General features: G+C 58.7%; 1 protein-coding gene across 1 annotated transcript in view; it reads left to right on the plus strand.

Moving 5' to 3' along the window:
- The window catches only part of USP20 (ubiquitin specific peptidase 20), a 32,603-nt gene extending 18,868 nt beyond the window's left edge, over positions 1-13,735 (plus strand). The window contains 15 exon segments of the mRNA XM_077768379.1: positions 1-25; positions 157-458; positions 768-883; positions 1,148-1,320; positions 1,909-2,003; positions 6,982-7,015; positions 7,206-7,251; positions 8,027-8,207; positions 8,284-8,410; positions 8,788-8,957; positions 9,043-9,124; positions 9,877-9,985; positions 10,844-10,946; positions 12,034-12,105; positions 12,242-13,735. The exon segment at positions 1-25 is cut by the window's left edge and continues 280 nt beyond it. Coding sequence (XP_077624505.1) covers positions 1-25; positions 157-458; positions 768-883; positions 1,148-1,320; positions 1,909-2,003; positions 6,982-7,015; positions 7,206-7,251; positions 8,027-8,207; positions 8,284-8,410; positions 8,788-8,957; positions 9,043-9,124; positions 9,877-9,985; positions 10,844-10,946; positions 12,034-12,105; positions 12,242-12,402 — 1,796 coding nt within the window. The 3' untranslated portion in view covers positions 12,403-13,735.
- Positions 13,736-17,713: the final 3,978 nt, after the last annotated feature.

Here is a 17,713-nt window from a genome sequence, read left to right on the forward strand (position 1 = left end):
TCCCCCAGCCCCCGCCGGAGCCCAGGTGCCAGACAGCCGCGCGGGGACCCTGGCCTGCTTTGCCCGGCACCCCCGAGGTGCGCTGGCCCGCTGGCCTCTCCCACCCCCGGGGGTCCCACCCCCAGAGCCTCAGGTGCGGGGCCGGCCGCGTAGCAGGTGCGGGTTCACTCAGCCCTGCGCCTCTGCTGGAAACCGGAGTGAGGACGGGCGTTCTGTGGGTTTGGTGGAGGCCGGGCGGGCACAGGTAGAGGAGGCGTGGCAGGCGCCAGCTCGGTCCCTGGGAGGTGCTGGCGGGTCCTCTTCCTGACCAGGCCCCGGAGCCGGCGCGNAGGCCCACATGCGCAGCACCTCCCGCCCCTGCAGCCCCGTGCGCCACCACGAGGGCCATGCCAAGCTGGCGGGCAGCCCTCCTCGGGCGAGCCCCGTGAGGATGGGGCCGTCGTACGTGCTCAAGAAAGGTTGGCAGGATTGGGCGGGGGGGCTGGGCCACAGGGCGTCCGCACGCGCAGCCCGGGGCCGGGGTGCAGGCCGTGCCATGGGTGGCCTTGGGTGCGCGGAGTTGGCGTCTCCGAGCCCTCCTAATGCCACCGGGGTGCCAGTGGGGGCGCCTGTCTCACAGTGCCCGAGGCGCTGGGCAGGGAACTGTGAACCCCACCACGTGATGCACGTAGGACGCCCCCCCAAGTCCCGGCCTAGCAAGCCCCAGCACCGCCCCTTGCCCCAGACAGGCCGGAGGGGCTGGGCCTAGTCCCGTGCTGTGCCCCCAGCCCAGGTGCTGAGCGCCAGCAGCCGGAGGCGGAAGGAACAGCGCTACCGCAGCGTCATCTCCGACATCTTCGACGGCTCCGTCCTCAGCCTCGTGCAGTGTCTCACCTGCGACCGCGTGAGTGCCCTGGGGGTGGGCGAGCCGCGTGCCAGCCTGCGGTGGCCCTGGTGCTCCTCCCGCAGGTCAGGGGCGGGAGGGGGGTTCTCCCTGTGACGTTCCCCGCCTTTCTGTAGGGGCGGCTCCCGTGTCCAGGGACTGGGGAGCAGACCCCCCGGCCCACGCCTGCCGTTGGGGGGTGGCTGGGGCTCGGGCTGTGGCTTGTGCTTCTTCCGGGCGGGCAGGCCCCGGGGGTGGAGGCCCAGGCCGACCTTCCGCCCACAGGTGTCCACCACGGTGGAGACGTTCCAGGACCTGTCGCTGCCCATTCCCGGCAAGGAGGACCTGGCCAAGCTGCACTCGGCCATCTACCAGAATGTGCCAGCCAAGCCGGGCGCCTGCGGGGACGGCTACACCGCCCAGGGCTGGCTCGCCTTCATTGTGGAGTATATCCGGAGGTACCCCGCCTTCCCGCCTGCTGGAGACACGGGACCGCCCCGGCCCCGGCAGGCAGCAGGCCGTGAACAGCACAGCAAGGCCAAGGGCAGAGTCCTGAAGGGCCCTGGAAGCTGGAGGCTGCACAGGGGTTGGCTGAGTGGGGCGGGGCGCTTCCTCAGCCACGTGGGGGTGGCCTGGGTTGCAGGGGGCCCGTGGATCTGAAAGCGGGGGGCGACAGGGGAGTCACCAGGTGGCATCTAGAAAGGAGGGCGGCAGCCGGAGAGCAGGCCTGACCCCGCAGGGAGAGTAGGGGCAGCTTTCCAGAGCCCTTGCCATGTGGCGTGAGGCCCGCTTTACACCCACCTGGCATCAGGTGCCCGTCCCTGCCCAGACGACAGGCCGGTGGGATCGGGGCCCCTTCGCACGTGAGAAGACAAGGCTCAGAGAGGAGTCTTGTCATTGTCCCCAAGGACACGGGGCTGCTGGCCGGGGGTCCCGAGTGTTTGCTGCCAGACCTCTGCCCTTCCACCCACCCACCAAGGTGCCCCCAGGTGTCAGTCTGGCCCAGGCCCTGGCAGCACCCCGCCACCCCTTTTCTGTCTCCGTAGGTTTGTGGTGTCCTGCACCCCCAGCTGGTTTTGGGGGCCGGTCGTCACCCTGGAAGACTGCCTTGCTGCCTTCTTCGCTGCCGACGAGCTGAAAGGTGAGCGGACCGGGCCGGCTGGGTCAGCATATGGCTGGTTTCTGGAACTCACTGTCAGCTAGCACCCCTCCCCCGCTGCCTGCGTTCTCCCAGCCCTGCCCCCTTGGGGTTTTCTTCACTGGGTTTTCTTTAACAGTTTGGTGCACAAAAATGGTAACTGTGCTTGTATTTTACATTTCCTTGGTTGTCGCTGAGCTCGGAGAGTTTCCATAAGTGTATTGGCTGTTTGTATTTCCTATTTTGAAATTTCCTCTTCCTGTCCTTTTCCCATTTTTCCATCGAGTGCTTGGCATCTTACCTTTGGGAAAGCTCTTTCTCTTAAAAAAACCAAACAACTTAGTTGTGGTAAAATACACATAACATAAAATTTACCATCTTAACCATTTTTTAAGTTTNGGGTTCAAAGATGGCGGAAAGAGATCATGTATTTATTTTTGAGAGAGAGAGAGCTGGGGAGGGACAAAGAGAGGCAGAGACACAGAATCCGAGGCAGGCCGCCGGTTCTGAGCTGTCAGCACAGAGCTTGACACAGGGCGCAAACCCACAAGCTGTGAGAGCATGCGTGACCCGAGCCCAAGTCAGTCACTTAACGGACCCAGACACCCCCCCTCCCCCATCTTAGCCATTTTTAAGTGTACAGGTCAGTAGCATTCCCTGTGTTCATATTGTCCTGTAACCAATCTCTGGAACCTTTTTATCCTGCAGAGAGGAAACTCTACCCCTTGAATGACAACTGTCTCTTCTCCCCTGTCCCATAGCCCTGGCGCTGATCATTCTTTCTGTCTCCATGAACTTGGTGACTCAAGGGCCCTCATCTAAGTAAGATCAGATGGTATTTGTCTTCCTGTGACGGGCTCATTTCACTTAACATGATGTTCCCCACAGTTCATCCGTGTTGTGGCAGGTGGCAGCATTTCCTTCCTTTTTAGAGCTGAGTAATAGTCCGTCTAGAGGCTACCTCTTGTTTCCCAGTTCCTCTCTCAGTGGCTGTGTGGGGTTTGCTTCTGCCCCTTGGCTGTTGGGAATAGTGTTGCGGTGAGCAGGGGTGCGCCTCTGTCTCTTCCAGACTGATTTCATTTCCTTCGGATAAATACCTACACGTAGGATGGTCGGATCCTAGGGTAGCGCCATTTAATTTGTTGAGGAACCTCCACACTGTTTTCCACGGTGGCCACGCCAGTTCCCGTTCCCATCTGTGGTGCACGAGGGATTCCCCCCCCTCCACGTCCTTGCCAAAATTTTGTATCTCATTTTGCAAAATCTCTTTTGGAGGGGAGCTATTCTAGCAGGGGTGAGGCGATACTGCACCACGGGGGTGGATCTGCATTTCCCTGGGGTGAGTGACGTTGAGCCTCTTTTCACAGACCTGTTGGCCATTTGTCTGTGGTCTTTGGAAAAAATGTCTATTTAGGTCCTCTGCCCCTTTGTACACAGGTTATCTGGGGTTTTATTTTATTTTGTTTTTGCTATCTGTGTGAATTACTTACGTATCTTGGATAGTAACCCCTCACCTGATACGTGGTCTCCAACTGTTTTCTCCCGTCCTATAGGCCGCTTCTTTATTTTGCAAATTGTTTCTTGTGTTGCGAAGAGCTTTTGAGTTTGCTGTCGGCCCACTTGTTTATTTTTGCTTTTGTTGCTTGTGCTTTGGGTGTCCTATCCAAAGGTCATGGCCAAGACCAGCCATGAAAACATAGGAGCGTTTCCCCTATGTTTTCTTCTAGGAGTTTCATGGTTTTGGGTCACATATTAAGACTTTAATCCATTTCAGGGTACTTTCTGTGTGTGGTATGAGATATGGGTCCAGCCTCATTCACTCCTTCACACGTGTGAATGTCCAGTTTCCCCAATGCCATTTACTGAAATGACTATCTTTCCTTCATCAAGTGTTCTTGGCTCCATTGTCACACAGTAGTTGCCCGTGTGTGCGCGGGTTTATTTCTGGGTCCCCAATTCTGCTTATCAGCCCATGTGTCTTTTTATGCCAGTGCCATACCCTTCTGATTGCTCTTGGTTCATAGTGTAGTTTGAAATCAGGACTTGGGACGCCTCCAGCTTTGTTCTTGCTCAAGATTGTTTTGGCCATTCGGGATCTTTTGTAATTCCATAATGAATTTTAGGATTGTTTTGTTCTATTTCTGTGAAAAAGGTGACCGGGCTTTTGATAGGGATTGCATTGAATCTATATACGGCTTTGGGTAGGGTGGACGTTTTGACAATATCTAGTATTCTGATCCACGAGTGCAGGGTGTCTTCGCATTGATTTGGTCATCATGTAGGAACAACTCAATCTCCCTCTGTCACCCTTACTACCCTCCTGACACCAGACGCATGGTGCTCTTCCCCCGCCAAGCAGTTATGTGACACCAGCTGGGTATTGAGAATTCACCTCAGTCCTGACACTGCCTGGAGCATCGGATCCCAGAGGTCAAAGACTCAGTCCTGTGAGACTTTCCCTCCTCAACGTCACAGGTCCCGGCTATCACTTGTGCTTCTGACCGACTGGCTGTAGATGAAAGGTTCCAACCCTTTCTCCTTGGGTTTGATTACTTTGCTAGAGCCATTACTTAAAATGACTGGTTTATCATAAAAGGATGTCATTCAGGGGTGCCTGGGGGGCTCCATTGGTTAAGTGTTTGACTTCGGCTCAGGTCACGATCTTGTGGTCCATGAGTTCGAGCCCCGTGTTGGGTTCTGTGCTGACAGTTTGGAGCCTGGAGCCTGCTTCAGATTCTGTGTATCCCTCTCTCTCTCTCTCTGCCCCTCCCTCGCTCTCTTGCTCTCTCTCAAAAATAAATAAATGTTAAAAAAAAAAAAATTAACTCAGGAGGAGCCAGATGGCAGAGGTCCACAGGGCAAGACAAGATACTCGGTACCAATAAGGGCAGAGCTCGCTACTTTCCCTTGGTCTCCACACGTTCGCCAACTTGGAAGGTGGCCAAGCCCCATGCCTTTGGGATGTTTATGGAGACTTCCTCATGCAGGCACGATCAGTCATACACTCCATTTCCAGGCCCTCTCTTCTCTGTAGGACACAGGTGGGGCTGAAAATTCCAAACTTCTTTTATTGTTTAAATTTTTTAACGTTTATTTGAGAGACAGAGAGTGACAGAGCATAAGCAGGAGAGGGATAAAGATTGAGGGAGACACAGATCCGAGGCAGGCCCCAGACTCTGAGCTGTCAGCACAGAGTCCGACGCGGGGCGCGAACCCTCGGACCCTGAGATCATGACCCGAGCTGAAGTTGGCCACTTCACCGACTGAGCCACCCAGGCGCCCCTGAAAATTCCAAACTTCTAATCATGGCTCCGTCTTTCTGGTGGCCAGCCCTAATCCCGGAGCCATCCAGAGTCACCTTGTTAGGATAAAGGTCACCACCATCACCTAGGAAATTCCGAGGGACTTAGGAGCCTGTCAAGAAGTGGGGTCAAAGGGTCAAAGACCAAATAATCAGAACAAATGATGCTTCTAGTGCTCTTACCACTTAGGAAAGTACGAGGACCTTAGGAAGGGTGAGCCAGGAACCTGGGGCAGAGGCCAGTAGCTGTATCTTCTGTGAGCTCACGGCCATCTTGTCGGCGTCTCTCATCAACCCCATGCGGTTTCTGTGTATGAGTCTTGGTTAAAATTATTCCTATGTGTTTTATCATCCTTGACACAATTGTAAATGGGATTGTTTTCTTGATTTCTCATTCAGATATTTCATGGCCAGGATACGGGAATGCTGCTGATTTTTGTATGTGGATTTTATGCGCTGCAACTTTACTGAATTCATTTGTAAGCACTAACAGTTTTGGGGGAGCTTTCAGTGTTCCGACGTGTAAGATCATGTCATCTGCATGCAAACAGTCTTACCTCCTTACCTCCTCTTTTCCTTTTTAGACATCTTTGTTTTTGCTGATCTAGCTAAAGGCGTTTTCTATTTTACTGTTCCTGAAAACTGACTCTTAGTTTCCCTGATTTTTTTTCTATTATTTTTTTTCTGTTTCACTTATTTCTTCTCTAACCTCTCTCGTTTTCTCCCTTCTGCCAAGTTTGGGCTTAGTGTATTTTTCATTTTCTGATTCGTCGAGAGGTAGTCAGGTTGTTTGCGATCTATTTGTTTTCTTAATGTTGGCATTGATTGCTATGAAATTCCCTCTTAGAACTGCTTTTGCTGCATCCCGTACATGGTGGTCTGTTATATTTTCATTTTCATTTATTTTGAGATACTTTTCCCTTTTGAATTTTTCTTTGACCCATCAGTTGTTGAGGAATATGTTGTTGGAAGTCCACATATTTGTGAATTTTATAGTTTTCCTCCTGGTAACGGTTTCTAATTTCATACCACTGTGGTTGGAAAAGACACCAGGCAGTATATCCATCCTCTCAGATTTGTTCAAGTTTGCTCTGTGCCCAGCCAAGGATCTGTCCCGGAGAATGTGCCGTGTGCACTTGAGAAGGTATATTCTGGTGCTGTTGGATGGAATGTTCTGTCTATGTCTGTTAGGTCCATTTGGTCTGAAGTCCTTCAGGTCTGGTGCCCTTATTAATTTTCTGTCTGAGTGATCTGCCCAGTGTTGAAAGTAGGGTGTTAAAGTCCCAACTGTTACTGGGTTGCTGACTCTTAACTCCCTACAGTCGTGTTAATATTCACCTCATGTATTTAAGTCCTGTGGGGTTGGATGTGTACTTTTACAATAATTTATCTCCTCTTTTTGAATTAACCCCTTTATCACTACACAGTGACCCTCTCCATCTCTCGTAACAGATTTTGACTGAAGGCCTGTGTATCTGTATAGCCACCTGTGCTCTCTTGGTTCCCATTTGCAGGGACCGTCTCCTTTCATCCCTCTCTCCCAGCCTGTGTGCCCTTAACGCTGAAGTGAGTCTCTTGCAGGCAGCCTATCGGGTCGTGTTTCACCAGCACAAATCATTACGTCCACTTCTGCTCCCATTTCCTGTCCCCGCTAACCGTTGTCTGCATTTACTGCTCTAGGTGACAACATGTACAGCTGTGAACGGTGTAAAAAGTAAGTGTGTGTGTTCCGGGGCCTCTCCCCAGCTTCCCCTCCTGACCCCTGTGTCCATCTGTGTTCCGCGTACTTGCCGGGCTCTCCCAGGGAGTTTGACTCTGACCTCACGGATATGACCCTGTCAGGAGGGCGCCCCTCTGCCCCCACACTGGGACGCTCACCGCTTCTCACCCGTTCTCCTTGCCAGGCTGCGGAACGGGGTGAAGTACTGTAAGGTCCTGCGGCTGCCCGAGGTGAGTGGGGCAGTCCCCGCGCCCCCCCCACCCCCCCGAACCTGCTTCCTTCCTGAAGAAGCCCAGGGCGGGGGGAGTTGGCTACTTTGGAGGGGGGAGTCCCCTGCTGGGAGGGGTCTGCTGGCAGGTGACTTGGTGCCTCCCTCAGCTCCTCCTGCCCTGAGCTGCAAGGCGGGCATGGGGTGGAGGGTGCCACCCTGGGGAAGGCGGGTATGCGGGGAGGGATGTGTCTGCCATAGTGTCCCCGTCGGGGTGGGCTTTCTGAGGGAGTGGGTCTGAATGGGCCCTGAGCGTGGGGATTGTGTCAGCCTCGTGGGGGAAGAGTGGGGAAGGAGCAGGTGGGCAAAGCTCTGAGGCAGGAAGGGGCTCGACCGAAGCCTGGAGCAGGGAGGAGCGATGCCCGAGGTGTGGGAGCTCAGGGCCGTGCCCAGCACACGTTGGGGACGCCGGTGTCGGCAGCCAGTGCCATCGGCGTGGCCCTGCCATCTCGTGGGCCTCTGCTCTGCCTTGTGGGGAGCAGCTCAGCTCCCACGCGGGGCTCTTCCCTGTGTTCCGGGGGCTCAGTGGGAGTGACCCGTCCACCTGCCTGGACCTCTGGAAGGCTCTAGCTGCTCCATTCCTTGTTTTCGCCTGGATGGCAAGACCCGAGTGGACTGAACAGTGGGCTAGTGGGTTTCCCGGAGCCCAGCCCTGAGACCCCGCCTGGTTGCCAGGGCTCACAGGGCCCTGGCTGGCCCCGCCTGGAGGCACCGACACCTGCCCCCGGTCCCCCCAGATACTGTGCATCCACCTGAAGCGCTTTCGGCACGAGGTCATGTATTCGTTCAAAATCAGCAGCCACGTCTCCTTCCCCCTCGAGGGACTTGACCTGCGTCCATTCCTTGCCAAGGAGTGCACGTCGCAGATCACCACCTACGACCTTCTCTCTGTCATCTGCCACCACGGCACGGCGGGCAGTGAGTCTGGCCACCCCTGCCCCTCCCTGTCCCCTCCCTGTAGGGCGCCCGTGACGGCCCGCCCCTCCCGCCGCAGGTGGTCACTACATCGCTTACTGCCAGAACGTCATCAACGGGCAGTGGTACGAGTTTGACGACCAGTACGTCACCGAGGTCCATGAGACGGTGGTGCAGAACGCTGAGGCCTACGTCCTCTTCTATAGGTGGGCCTGGGGCGGGCGGCGGGTCTGGTGACCTGTGGGCCGGGGCTTCTGTCCGGGGATGGGTGGAGCCTGGAAGGGTGCTAGGCCCGGGCAGCAGGGGTTTCGGTCTGGAAGAAAGAGCCCTGCGGCCACAGCGGGAAAGTAGGAGGCCCAGGAAGTTGAGTTTGGGTCTCCTCAGTGGTCCCGTGGGAGGGGATGGTGGCGGGAACTCTGACAGGGGTGGGGCTGCTGAGATGCTGGGATTGTGGGGCGGGGGGGGGAGGTGCTCTGAACACACCCCTGGCAGGTGCGGCTGGCGTCCCTGCATGGAGTGAGCCCGGGCACAGCTGTCGGTAATTCTCCTGTCCTGCCCCCGCCCTGCCTCACCCCTGCCCCAGGAAGAGCAGCGAGGAGGCTGTGCGGGAGCGGCAGCAGGTGGTGTCCCTGGCCGCCATGCGGGAGCCCAGCCTGCTGCGGTTCTACGTGTCTCGCGAGTGGCTCAACAAGTTCAACACCTTCGCGGAGCCGGGGCCCATCACCAACCACACCTTTCTCTGCTCCCACGGAGGTGAGGCCGCCTCCCCTGCGGTCGGGGTGCGTGGGGGCCCGCAGCCGAGCCCCCAGCTCTCCCTCCCCCCTCTCTTCCTCCCCAGGCATCCCGCCCAACAAATACCACTACATCGACGACCTGGTGGTGATGTTGCCGCAGAACGTCTGGGAGCACGTCTACAGCAGGTTCGTGCCCGGCCGCCTCCTGCGGGAGGGCCGCCTGCTCCTGGCCGGGCCGGGCCCTCGGCGGGGGANAAGCTTCTGGTCAGGAGGGGCAGAAAGCTGGCTGGAGCAAAAGCAGGCGCGTTGGTCCCTGTCACAGAGAGCCCGTGAGGGGTGGCTCCGGGCAGGCCCCGCTCAGGTGGCCTTCAGGCCCAGGTGGCTCTGCAGACACGTGGGCAGGCTGGGTGGTGACTGGCGCCGCTCACACGGGCCAGGAAGGCCCCTCGCAGACAGGCTCTGCCCTGTCCGCTGGCGGGTCAGGTGCGGACTGCGCCTGGTTGCAGGTGGGTGGGCTGGAGCCCCCCAGGGAGATGTGTCCCCGTATCCCGGGGGGCCCACCCTCCTGCCTGCAGAGGGACAGCCTTCTGTCTCCCTTTGACGTCCTCAGGGTCTGGTCGCGTGGGCTCTTGGGCACAATGGCTTCTCGCCAGCAGCCAAGAATCCGTCCTTTAGCCAGTAAGCATCTATCTGTGACCCACCTGTGCAGGGGCAGGCCCTGTGCGGGGGTGGGGCCGGCGCACAGGGACAGAAAAGTGAAGGGCTGTGCCCCGGGCAGCCAGGGTCAGGGAGCCTCCCCAGAGGAGGAGAAACGCAGCACGTGGAGGGCAGCAATGGCTCTTTGGCAAGTTCTGCTGCCTCGCCTACTGGAAGGCTTCCCTCAGGCTCGCTCACTCTCTCTCTCTCTCTCTCTCCTCCCTTCTCCCCCCCGGGTGCAGGTTTGGGGGCGGCCCTGCTGTGAACCATCTGTACGTGTGCTCCATCTGCCAGGTGGAGATAGAGGCACTGGCCAAGCGCAGGCGGATTGAGATCGACACCTTCATTAAGGTGCGTGCGGGCGGGGGCAGGGCGCCTCTAGCCTCTGCTGGGGACACGTGGGGATTTGGGGACTGAAGGGCCGTCTGCAGTTGGCTTTTATTTGGAAAACACGTTCTGTGGGGAGAACAGAGTGGCCAGAGGGTTAAAAAAAATTTAAGATTTTATCAGCAGGAGGGCCGGGTTCAGGAGGCTCGGGTCCAAGTGCCTGGTGTGCTGTTAAGCCACGGGCGCTGTGGCTCGGGGCTGGATGGTTCTTTGTCATGGGGGCTGGGCTGCGGGTGATGGGACAGTGAGCATCGCTGGCTTGCTCCATACCAGCGACGTGAAAGTTATCACCTGACACTGGCAGTGTCCCTTCCCCCTCCCACTGAGAACCACGGGCTCTTCCAACTGACACAGAGAAGTGTCTTAAGTGAGAAAATCAAGTGGCAAAGCAGGACCCAGGACAATCCCGTGTAGGAAAGGGGCTCGTGCAGCAGAGGCAGGCGGGCGTGGGGGCCGGAGCCCCGGGCACACCCGCACCAGGGCTGTTCAGAGCGACAGGGGACTGTCCGTCGTTCAGTAGCAGGCACGTGGGTGAAAGACATTAAAGGACACTAAGCTCTGCGCCCATGAGAAAATGACGCATCAGAATCGTTAATGAGGGAGCAAAGGGTCGTGTCATGAAGTGGGGGGTCTCTGAGGGGTTAAAGTCCTTGCAGAGAGATTGGAGCGGCGGGGCTGTGGGGGCTGTTCCTCTGAGCTTGTCTGGGGGCCCTGCGGCTTCCACCTGGAGTATGTGGTTTGTCCTCAGAGTCGAGGGTGTGGGTTGGCGGGGTGCCAGGGCTGTCCGGCTGACCCCCCTCTCTGCTCCCCTGGCCGGTCCAGCTCAACAAAGCCTTCCAGGCCGAGGAGTCCCCCAGTGTCATCTACTGCATCAGCATGCAGTGGTTCCGGGAGTGGGAAGCCTTTGTCAAGGGCAAGGACAATGGTGAGTGGAGCACGGGCCTGGCGCTCACCCTCCGCGAGGGCCCTGGGGCTTCAGATATGCTGGGAGGGCCCCGGGAGGTGGCTGAGGGGGTGCCTGGGGTCTGTGCGTACCCAGCAGGTTTGGGGTGCCGCTCCTGTAGGCGAGCGCCCGCCTCCCTGCATCAGCAGAGAGCGCAGGTATTCTTCCAGCCCGGGCTCTGGGGGCGCTGCGCCCACCAAGTGCCGGGCCAGACCACCCAGTGCCCCGGGGCTGGGCCCTCTTGCTGCAGCAGGATAGCAGCCGCGTCGCTCTGCCCCTTCCCTCCCGTTCCCCCGTCCCTGTGGTGCCCAGATGAAGCCATTCTCTTGCTCTAAGTCCTAGGTTTTAGTGGATAAGTGGCTTCAAGCCATTACCAGGCAGCCCCCAGAGCCCCAGCGGGGCCTAAGCCCTGGCTGCCTGCAGCCGCCCTCACCCCCCTTGGGCCGCGCGCTTGGGCTCCCAGACGGGGGCTTGGAGACCGGCAGGGTCTGTCGGCTGAGCCCGGTGGGTTCTGGGAACGGGACATTGGCCTTTTCAGGGCATAAGCTCTGGCCAGGCCCCAGGGAGAGGAGAGGAGGGACCTCCTTGCCATCCAGCCTGTACCAGGCAGCAAGGTCCCAGGGACCTCTGAGGTCTCCCTCGTGTTGCCGGAGGCCATCAGGCTTGGCTCCGATGGAGAACGGGGATTGNTCCTGCCAGCTCTCACCTGGGCTGTTCCTTCCCCTGTGTCTGTGGCCGGCTCCCGGACCAGGTGCTTGAGGATCCCAGGAGGTTTTGGGAAGTGTGCTCAGTGCCTGGCAGCTGCTGCCCACAGGGTCTGAAACTAGTCCCCAAGTCCCTGAGATCCAGGGATGCTGCTCGTCCCTCTGGCTCTCAGACTTCCCTGAATGAGCATCTGGTGCTCGGGCACCGGCCCCAGGAAGGACGTCACACTGAACGCACCCCCGCCCCCCCACCCGCNGGAGTCGAGCCTTGAGAATGCCTCTTACCTGTTGAGAGGAGGGGCCTGGGGTTTCTTCCTGCTGCTGCAGAGGCCCCGAGGCGCTGAGCCTGCGCGTGTCTGTTCCAGAGCCCCCCGGGCCCATCGACAACAGCAGGATCGCACAGGCCAGAGGAAGCGGCCACATCCAGCTGAGGCAGGGTGAGCCTCCCAGGCCATCTTCCCTTCGGGACCTGCACCTCCCGGGGCCCCCACTGCCTGAGACCATGGCTTCGTTAAGGGGGCGGGGGGCAAGCGCGAGCCCAGCCCTGACCCGGTGCCGTCTTGGGCCTTGCAGGAGCTGACTACGGGCAGATTTCAGAGGAGACCTGGATGTACCTGAACAGCCTATACGGTGGCGGCCCCGAGATCGCCGTCCGACAGAGCGTGGCCCAGCTCCAGGACCCAGACAGCTTGCACGGGGAGCAGAAAATCGAAGCCGAGACCCGGGCCGTGTGACTTGGTGGGCCTGTCTGTAAGTCCCCTCCCCTTCCAGAGAGCCTCCGGGTCCCTGGCGTGTTGGAAGGGTGCGTCCCTGAACGCACCTTCCGTGAGGCTGATTGGAGAAACCGTCTCGTGGTCCCCGCTGGGCTGAGTGCCCCAAGTGTCCCCACAGGCCCCTGCCTTCGCCCTCCTCCTGGCGGAGGGCACATTTGTACCCAGAAGACGGGCCGGCAGCCGCTTCGGAAACCCAGATGTGTAAACAGGCAGAAAAGTTGTTTTGGTTCAAGCGAGTCGTGCCGCCACCAGGAAATACATCCACCGCAGGCTGTTAAACGGCCGAGGCTCTGCGACGTGCGTTAACTTGGGTCTTCGTGTCACAAGCGTCGTGTCCCCAGCCTGCCCTCGCACTAGCTCGGGCCCAGCTTTTGTACCCAGGGCCCATAGTCAGGGGTGCAGCCGACCGGCCCCCAGACTCACAGCCCAGAGCTGGGGAGCAGGGAGCCAAGGGTGAAGGTTGGGGTGTGGGAGCCAGCTCCTCCCTGGGACCCACTTTGCCCAACCCGGTGTCACAGACAGGCTCCGGAGTCCCTCACTGCGCCCGACATTTCGCCTGCACACTAATGACTCTGGACTCATTTGCGGTTGGGACCCAGGGCAAGGGTAGGATTTGTCAGTAGAGATAGTTTCTGGAAGAAGCTTCTTGAAGAAGCTATCTCCCCCTGCAGCCCAGCCGCCCCCACAGATTAGCTGGAGCTTGCCCCCCCCCCCAAACCAGATGATGACACAGAGGTCCTTGCTGTCACTGTCTCTTATGGCTCAAGCAGCTTCCCTGGGGGCTGGCGTTAGAAAAGACAAGCTACCCCTTCCTGCCCGGGCTGTGTCATCCCTGTCGCAGAAGTGTGTTCTGGATGGTGAGCCAGTGAGGCCATGGCTGGGGCAGTAGGGGTGAGCATGGGGGTCCCCAAGGCCAGAGCGTGTGGGGGATGGGCTGGGGTCCCGGGACCAAAGCCCCACATGCTGTGGCCTTCAGTCTGTAGAAGCGGACATCGGCGGAGCTCCGTCAGGCCTTCCAGGCAGAGCCCCGCTGCTCTCGAAGCTGAAGCTCGTAGCTCGCTTCCGCCATCTCTGCCTGGCTCCTTCCTTACCGAGGCAGCATGTGATCAGAGAGCCAGCCGCCGTGGAATCCCCTGACGTTTGTCACAGCCTTTAGAGAGCTGCTGCAGAGCCAGGCGGCCGCACATCATGCTGTTGGTGACTCACAGACTCCACACCCGGTTGTGAACTCGCCCAGGTCTGCGCGGCCTCATTTGTGTTCAGAATGTCGTAATAAATACACACGTGTCCCCCACAGCTGCACTGTTGTCTGTGCATCCGCAACCGGGGGAGGCAGTGCAGAGCCGGGTAATCAGCGTCACAGAAACCCCCTGGCCCGGCCTCTGCGTGGCTCTGAAACTAGGGTGTCCAGAAGCCTCAGGAGCGGAAGGGGAAGGAGAGGCTGTGCACACGTGCCGCCCAGTCCTGGACCCAGAGAAAGGGGCCATATGCAGGGGGTGAGGCCAGTGCATCCCACAGGCCGGCCCCCTGGCACTGTGCCTTGGCCACTCGAGCAACCCCGCACCAAGCAGGGGGCGCCCTCCCTGGGCCAGACAAGGCTGCCTCGTGGCCTCGGGGACCTTCCCCTCAGCGGACGGCAATGTTGGCGCCCTCATCACAGCATCACGGTTGCCAGTGTCCTGCATGGGGAGCCCCTGACGTTTAGTGATGCTCGTGTTTTATCCCCCCCCCCCCCCGTTTGGGTTGGTTTCGTTGATACTTCTTGGGGTTTGGTGGGAAGAGAATTGGAGACTTTCGTGTTACTTGAAACACACATATGTGTGAAATCCCATCAGACGTGAGTGTGCAGAACCGTGTTCACGCCGAGAACAGTTCCTGGCTGTTACCATCACTGGCCCCCATTCTGCCGAGGGTCCCCCCTGAGCACGTCTGCCACCTCACCCAGCGCAGAGGTAGGGCCTGGCCTCCATGTCTGTGCACGCCTGCGTCTAAGCAGTGCTTCTAGCCTTGCTCACATCGGAATGTTGTCTACACAGAATTCCATGATGTAGATTTCATGATTGACTTTTCTCATTTGCTGTGGAGGATGAGCATGAACCAGTTCTGTCTGGAGGATTGATCTGGAGGTTTGGAGACTCCCATTCGCGGTACTGCAGGAAGGTGGGGGAGAAATAGGGAGGCACCACTTGACCCTAAAATGCCTTACGTTGTCCCTGAAGCACGAGGCCGCCCCTGCGTCCCAGTTGGTTACACGTCTGTCTCTTGGTTTTGGCTCAGGTCATGTTCTCACAGTTGGTGAGACTGAGCCCCAAGTTGGGCTCTGTGCTGACAATGTGGAACGTGCTTGGGATTCTCTCTCTCCTTCTCTCTCTCCCTCTCTGCCCCTCCCCCACTCACACACATGTCTCTTTCAAAATAATCTTAAAAAGAAACACCAGGTTTTAAGTGGCTCAGCCAAACTTAGGTGCTGGGGTCTGGAGACAAAGTAGGAAACCGTAGATGTTCACCTCACGGACTGTGTGGGGATGGGAAGCAGCGGGCAGCAGGGGGGAGCCCCCTCCTGTCTTTTCCCCCTCCCTGCATGCACCCCTTGTCGGGCTCCTCCTTCAGCTGGGCCCGGGCCTCATTCCAGCAGCGCCTTTTAGAGGAGCCAGAGCCACCAGCCCAGCCTGGCCCAGGCCAGGGGAGTGTGAGGGCCAACGATAGGCCTTCTTGCCTGCCCATGCTTCTCACAAACCGCATCTGCAGTGCGCTGGCACGGCACAGGCCACCCAGAAGGTGTAGCTTCCTGCCTTCGTACCTTCGTGCTCGTTGGAACTCAGCGCAAACATAAATGACTCTGTGGGTCTTACACCACCTCATTTTGAGCCCCACAGTGCCTTGGGGGAAGTGAATGGTGTTTTGAAATCAGGCCTCCCTGAGGGGTCACTGTGGGGAAGGAACAGGTTTGGGATGCCCTCAGGGTGAGCTATGGAAAGGGCAGGCAGTCCAGGCCCTTCTGGAAGGCTGGAAGACTCGGTGCCTTCTGGAAGGCTGACCCAGGGGTGTGTTAGGGTTCCGTCTCCAGCCTTTCCTGGGATCTGACCCCAGTGGGCAGCCTGGTGTCTGGGGAGTAGGGGTGGGCACAGGGTTGGCCTGGGGCACTGAGGGTATGCATGCTGCCAGGGTGCCTGATCCTCCCCGCCCCCCCCCCCCCCAGGCAGGGTGCTGCCCGGGGATTCTTCTGCCCCTGTTGCTTCCTTCCAGGGGCCCAAGAGCTGATGAGGACGAGATCCCTGTCTCCCCTCCCGCTGCTTTTGCCCCCTTAGTGCAGACAGAGGCAACGGGAGCCTTTCTCAGTTTCTACTCTACGTTTTGTGGCCTAGCATCACCCCCCAGCTGAAGGGGGGGGGGTCACTTAAGTGAAGGTCACTCACTGCACCCTCTGGGCAGGTAGCATTGAAACGAGGGATTAATGGGGGTGCCTGGGCAGCTCAGGTGGTTGAGCGCTCAGCTCCTGGTTTTGGTTCAGGTCACAGTCTCCCGGTTCATGGGATCGAGCCCCACATTGGGCTCTGCGCTGATGGCGTGCAGCCTGCTTAAGATCCTCTCTCTTTCTCCCTCTGCCCCTCTCCCCCACTCATGTGCTCTCTCGGTCTTTAATAAAAATAAAAAAAAGTTTAAAAAATAAAAGGAATGAAATAACACACCAGGGCCTCACGGATGTAAACACAAGGTGGCTGCGGAGTGCCTCTCCACAGACTTCTCACTTTATTTTTTTTTATATTTGTATTTATTTCTAGGAGAGAGAGAGACAGCGTGAGCAGGGGAGGGTCAGAGAGAGAGGGAGTCACAGACTGAAACAGGCTCCAGGCTCCGAGCTGGCAGTCAGCACAGAGCCCGACGCGGGGCTCGAACCCACGAACCGCGAGATCATGACCTAAGCGAAAGTCGGACGCTTAACCGACTAAGCCACCCAGGCGCCCCAGACTTCTCACTTTAACCCCGGGTCTGAGAGGGTGCTGGCCGCAGGCTTCCTGCCTCGGCTTCATGGAAAAGAACAGCAGAGGCCAGGGAGGGGAGGGGAGGCCTCCTCCAGACGGAGACAGGACTTTCCCGCTGCTCAGGTCACAGGGACTCATGGGGACGTTCGCCCCAGAAAGCCAGGCCAGCCTCGTCCTGCAACTGACAACTCCAGAGATCTCTTCTGCTTTGAGAGGGGGGAACCCCTGAGCCCCTCTGACTCCGCCCACCTCCATCGCATTGCCGGTTATCGGTCAGCCCTCCGTCCCCCCCTCCCCTTCCCCCCCTTCCCGTGTGTCCTTCCCCTGATGCGATGACGCCCTCTCCCGCTAGGGGTCGCCCCCGCCTCTGCGGCTTCGCTGCCAGGCCTGGGTGCGGCCANGAGGCTCCCAGCCCCACCGCGGCAGCCTGGCCGACAGGTCTGCTGCCTTCTGAGTCAGCAGCTCTGGCTTTAAAGTCCAGTCACATCGGCGTTGTGGGAGGAGGCCAAGGCCCAAGCGATGGCTGGCCTCTCATTGGTGGCCTGACCTCCCACCCCTCAGCCGCTTGGCGTCTACAAGGCTGCCCCTGCTCTCTCGCTCAGTTGTGCTTGGTGTGGCTCCTGCTGTTTCACTCCCTCCCGAGAACGAGAAAGTTCTCCTAAAATGGATCTGTGGAGCCTTAGGGCCTAAAGAGGTGTGGGCACAAAGCACTGTACCCCCCCCCTCCCTGCAGATCCTGGGGTGGGATTCTCAGTGCCCATAGGGAAATAGCCTCCTGCTGTGCACATCCTGCGGGTGTGGCCATGTCTCACACGGTCTGCAGCTGCACAGAAGCCAAGCTAGCAAGCCGGTGGGCTTGAGCACTGGCCACAGCATGTGCCCCATTTCTTAGGCCTCCTCGCTGCCACACCAGAGAGTCCCTGAAAACCCAAAGTAGCTGCCGGCTGCAAGTGCATGAAAAAGAAACTTCCTGCCCCTAAAGGAGCCTCCCCAAATCCCTGGACTGAATCAACCTGAATCTCTCATCACCACAATGTCCTGGACAGACAGCTTTTCCCCCAGCGGGTGGGGTGGTGGGCAGAGTGAGCCAGGCCCCAGTTTGATGGCTACGTGACTGGTCTTGGGTTCACACAGTAAATCAGCGAGGTGCAGACAGGCCCAGCCGCCTCCGCCCCCAGCCCGGGGGCCCTGGCTGCTTCCGGGACCCAGGCCACGCCACCGCCGAGCAACAACCACCGCTGCCGCCGAGCAACAACCGAGCAATAAAAACAGCCCCGCAACAGCGTAAC

Source organism: Crocuta crocuta, unplaced genomic scaffold (assembly GCF_008692635.1).
Source record: "Crocuta crocuta isolate KB4526 unplaced genomic scaffold, BGI_CrCroc_1.0 scaffold35, whole genome shotgun sequence".
Lineage (NCBI taxonomy): Eukaryota > Metazoa > Chordata > Mammalia > Carnivora > Hyaenidae > Crocuta > Crocuta crocuta.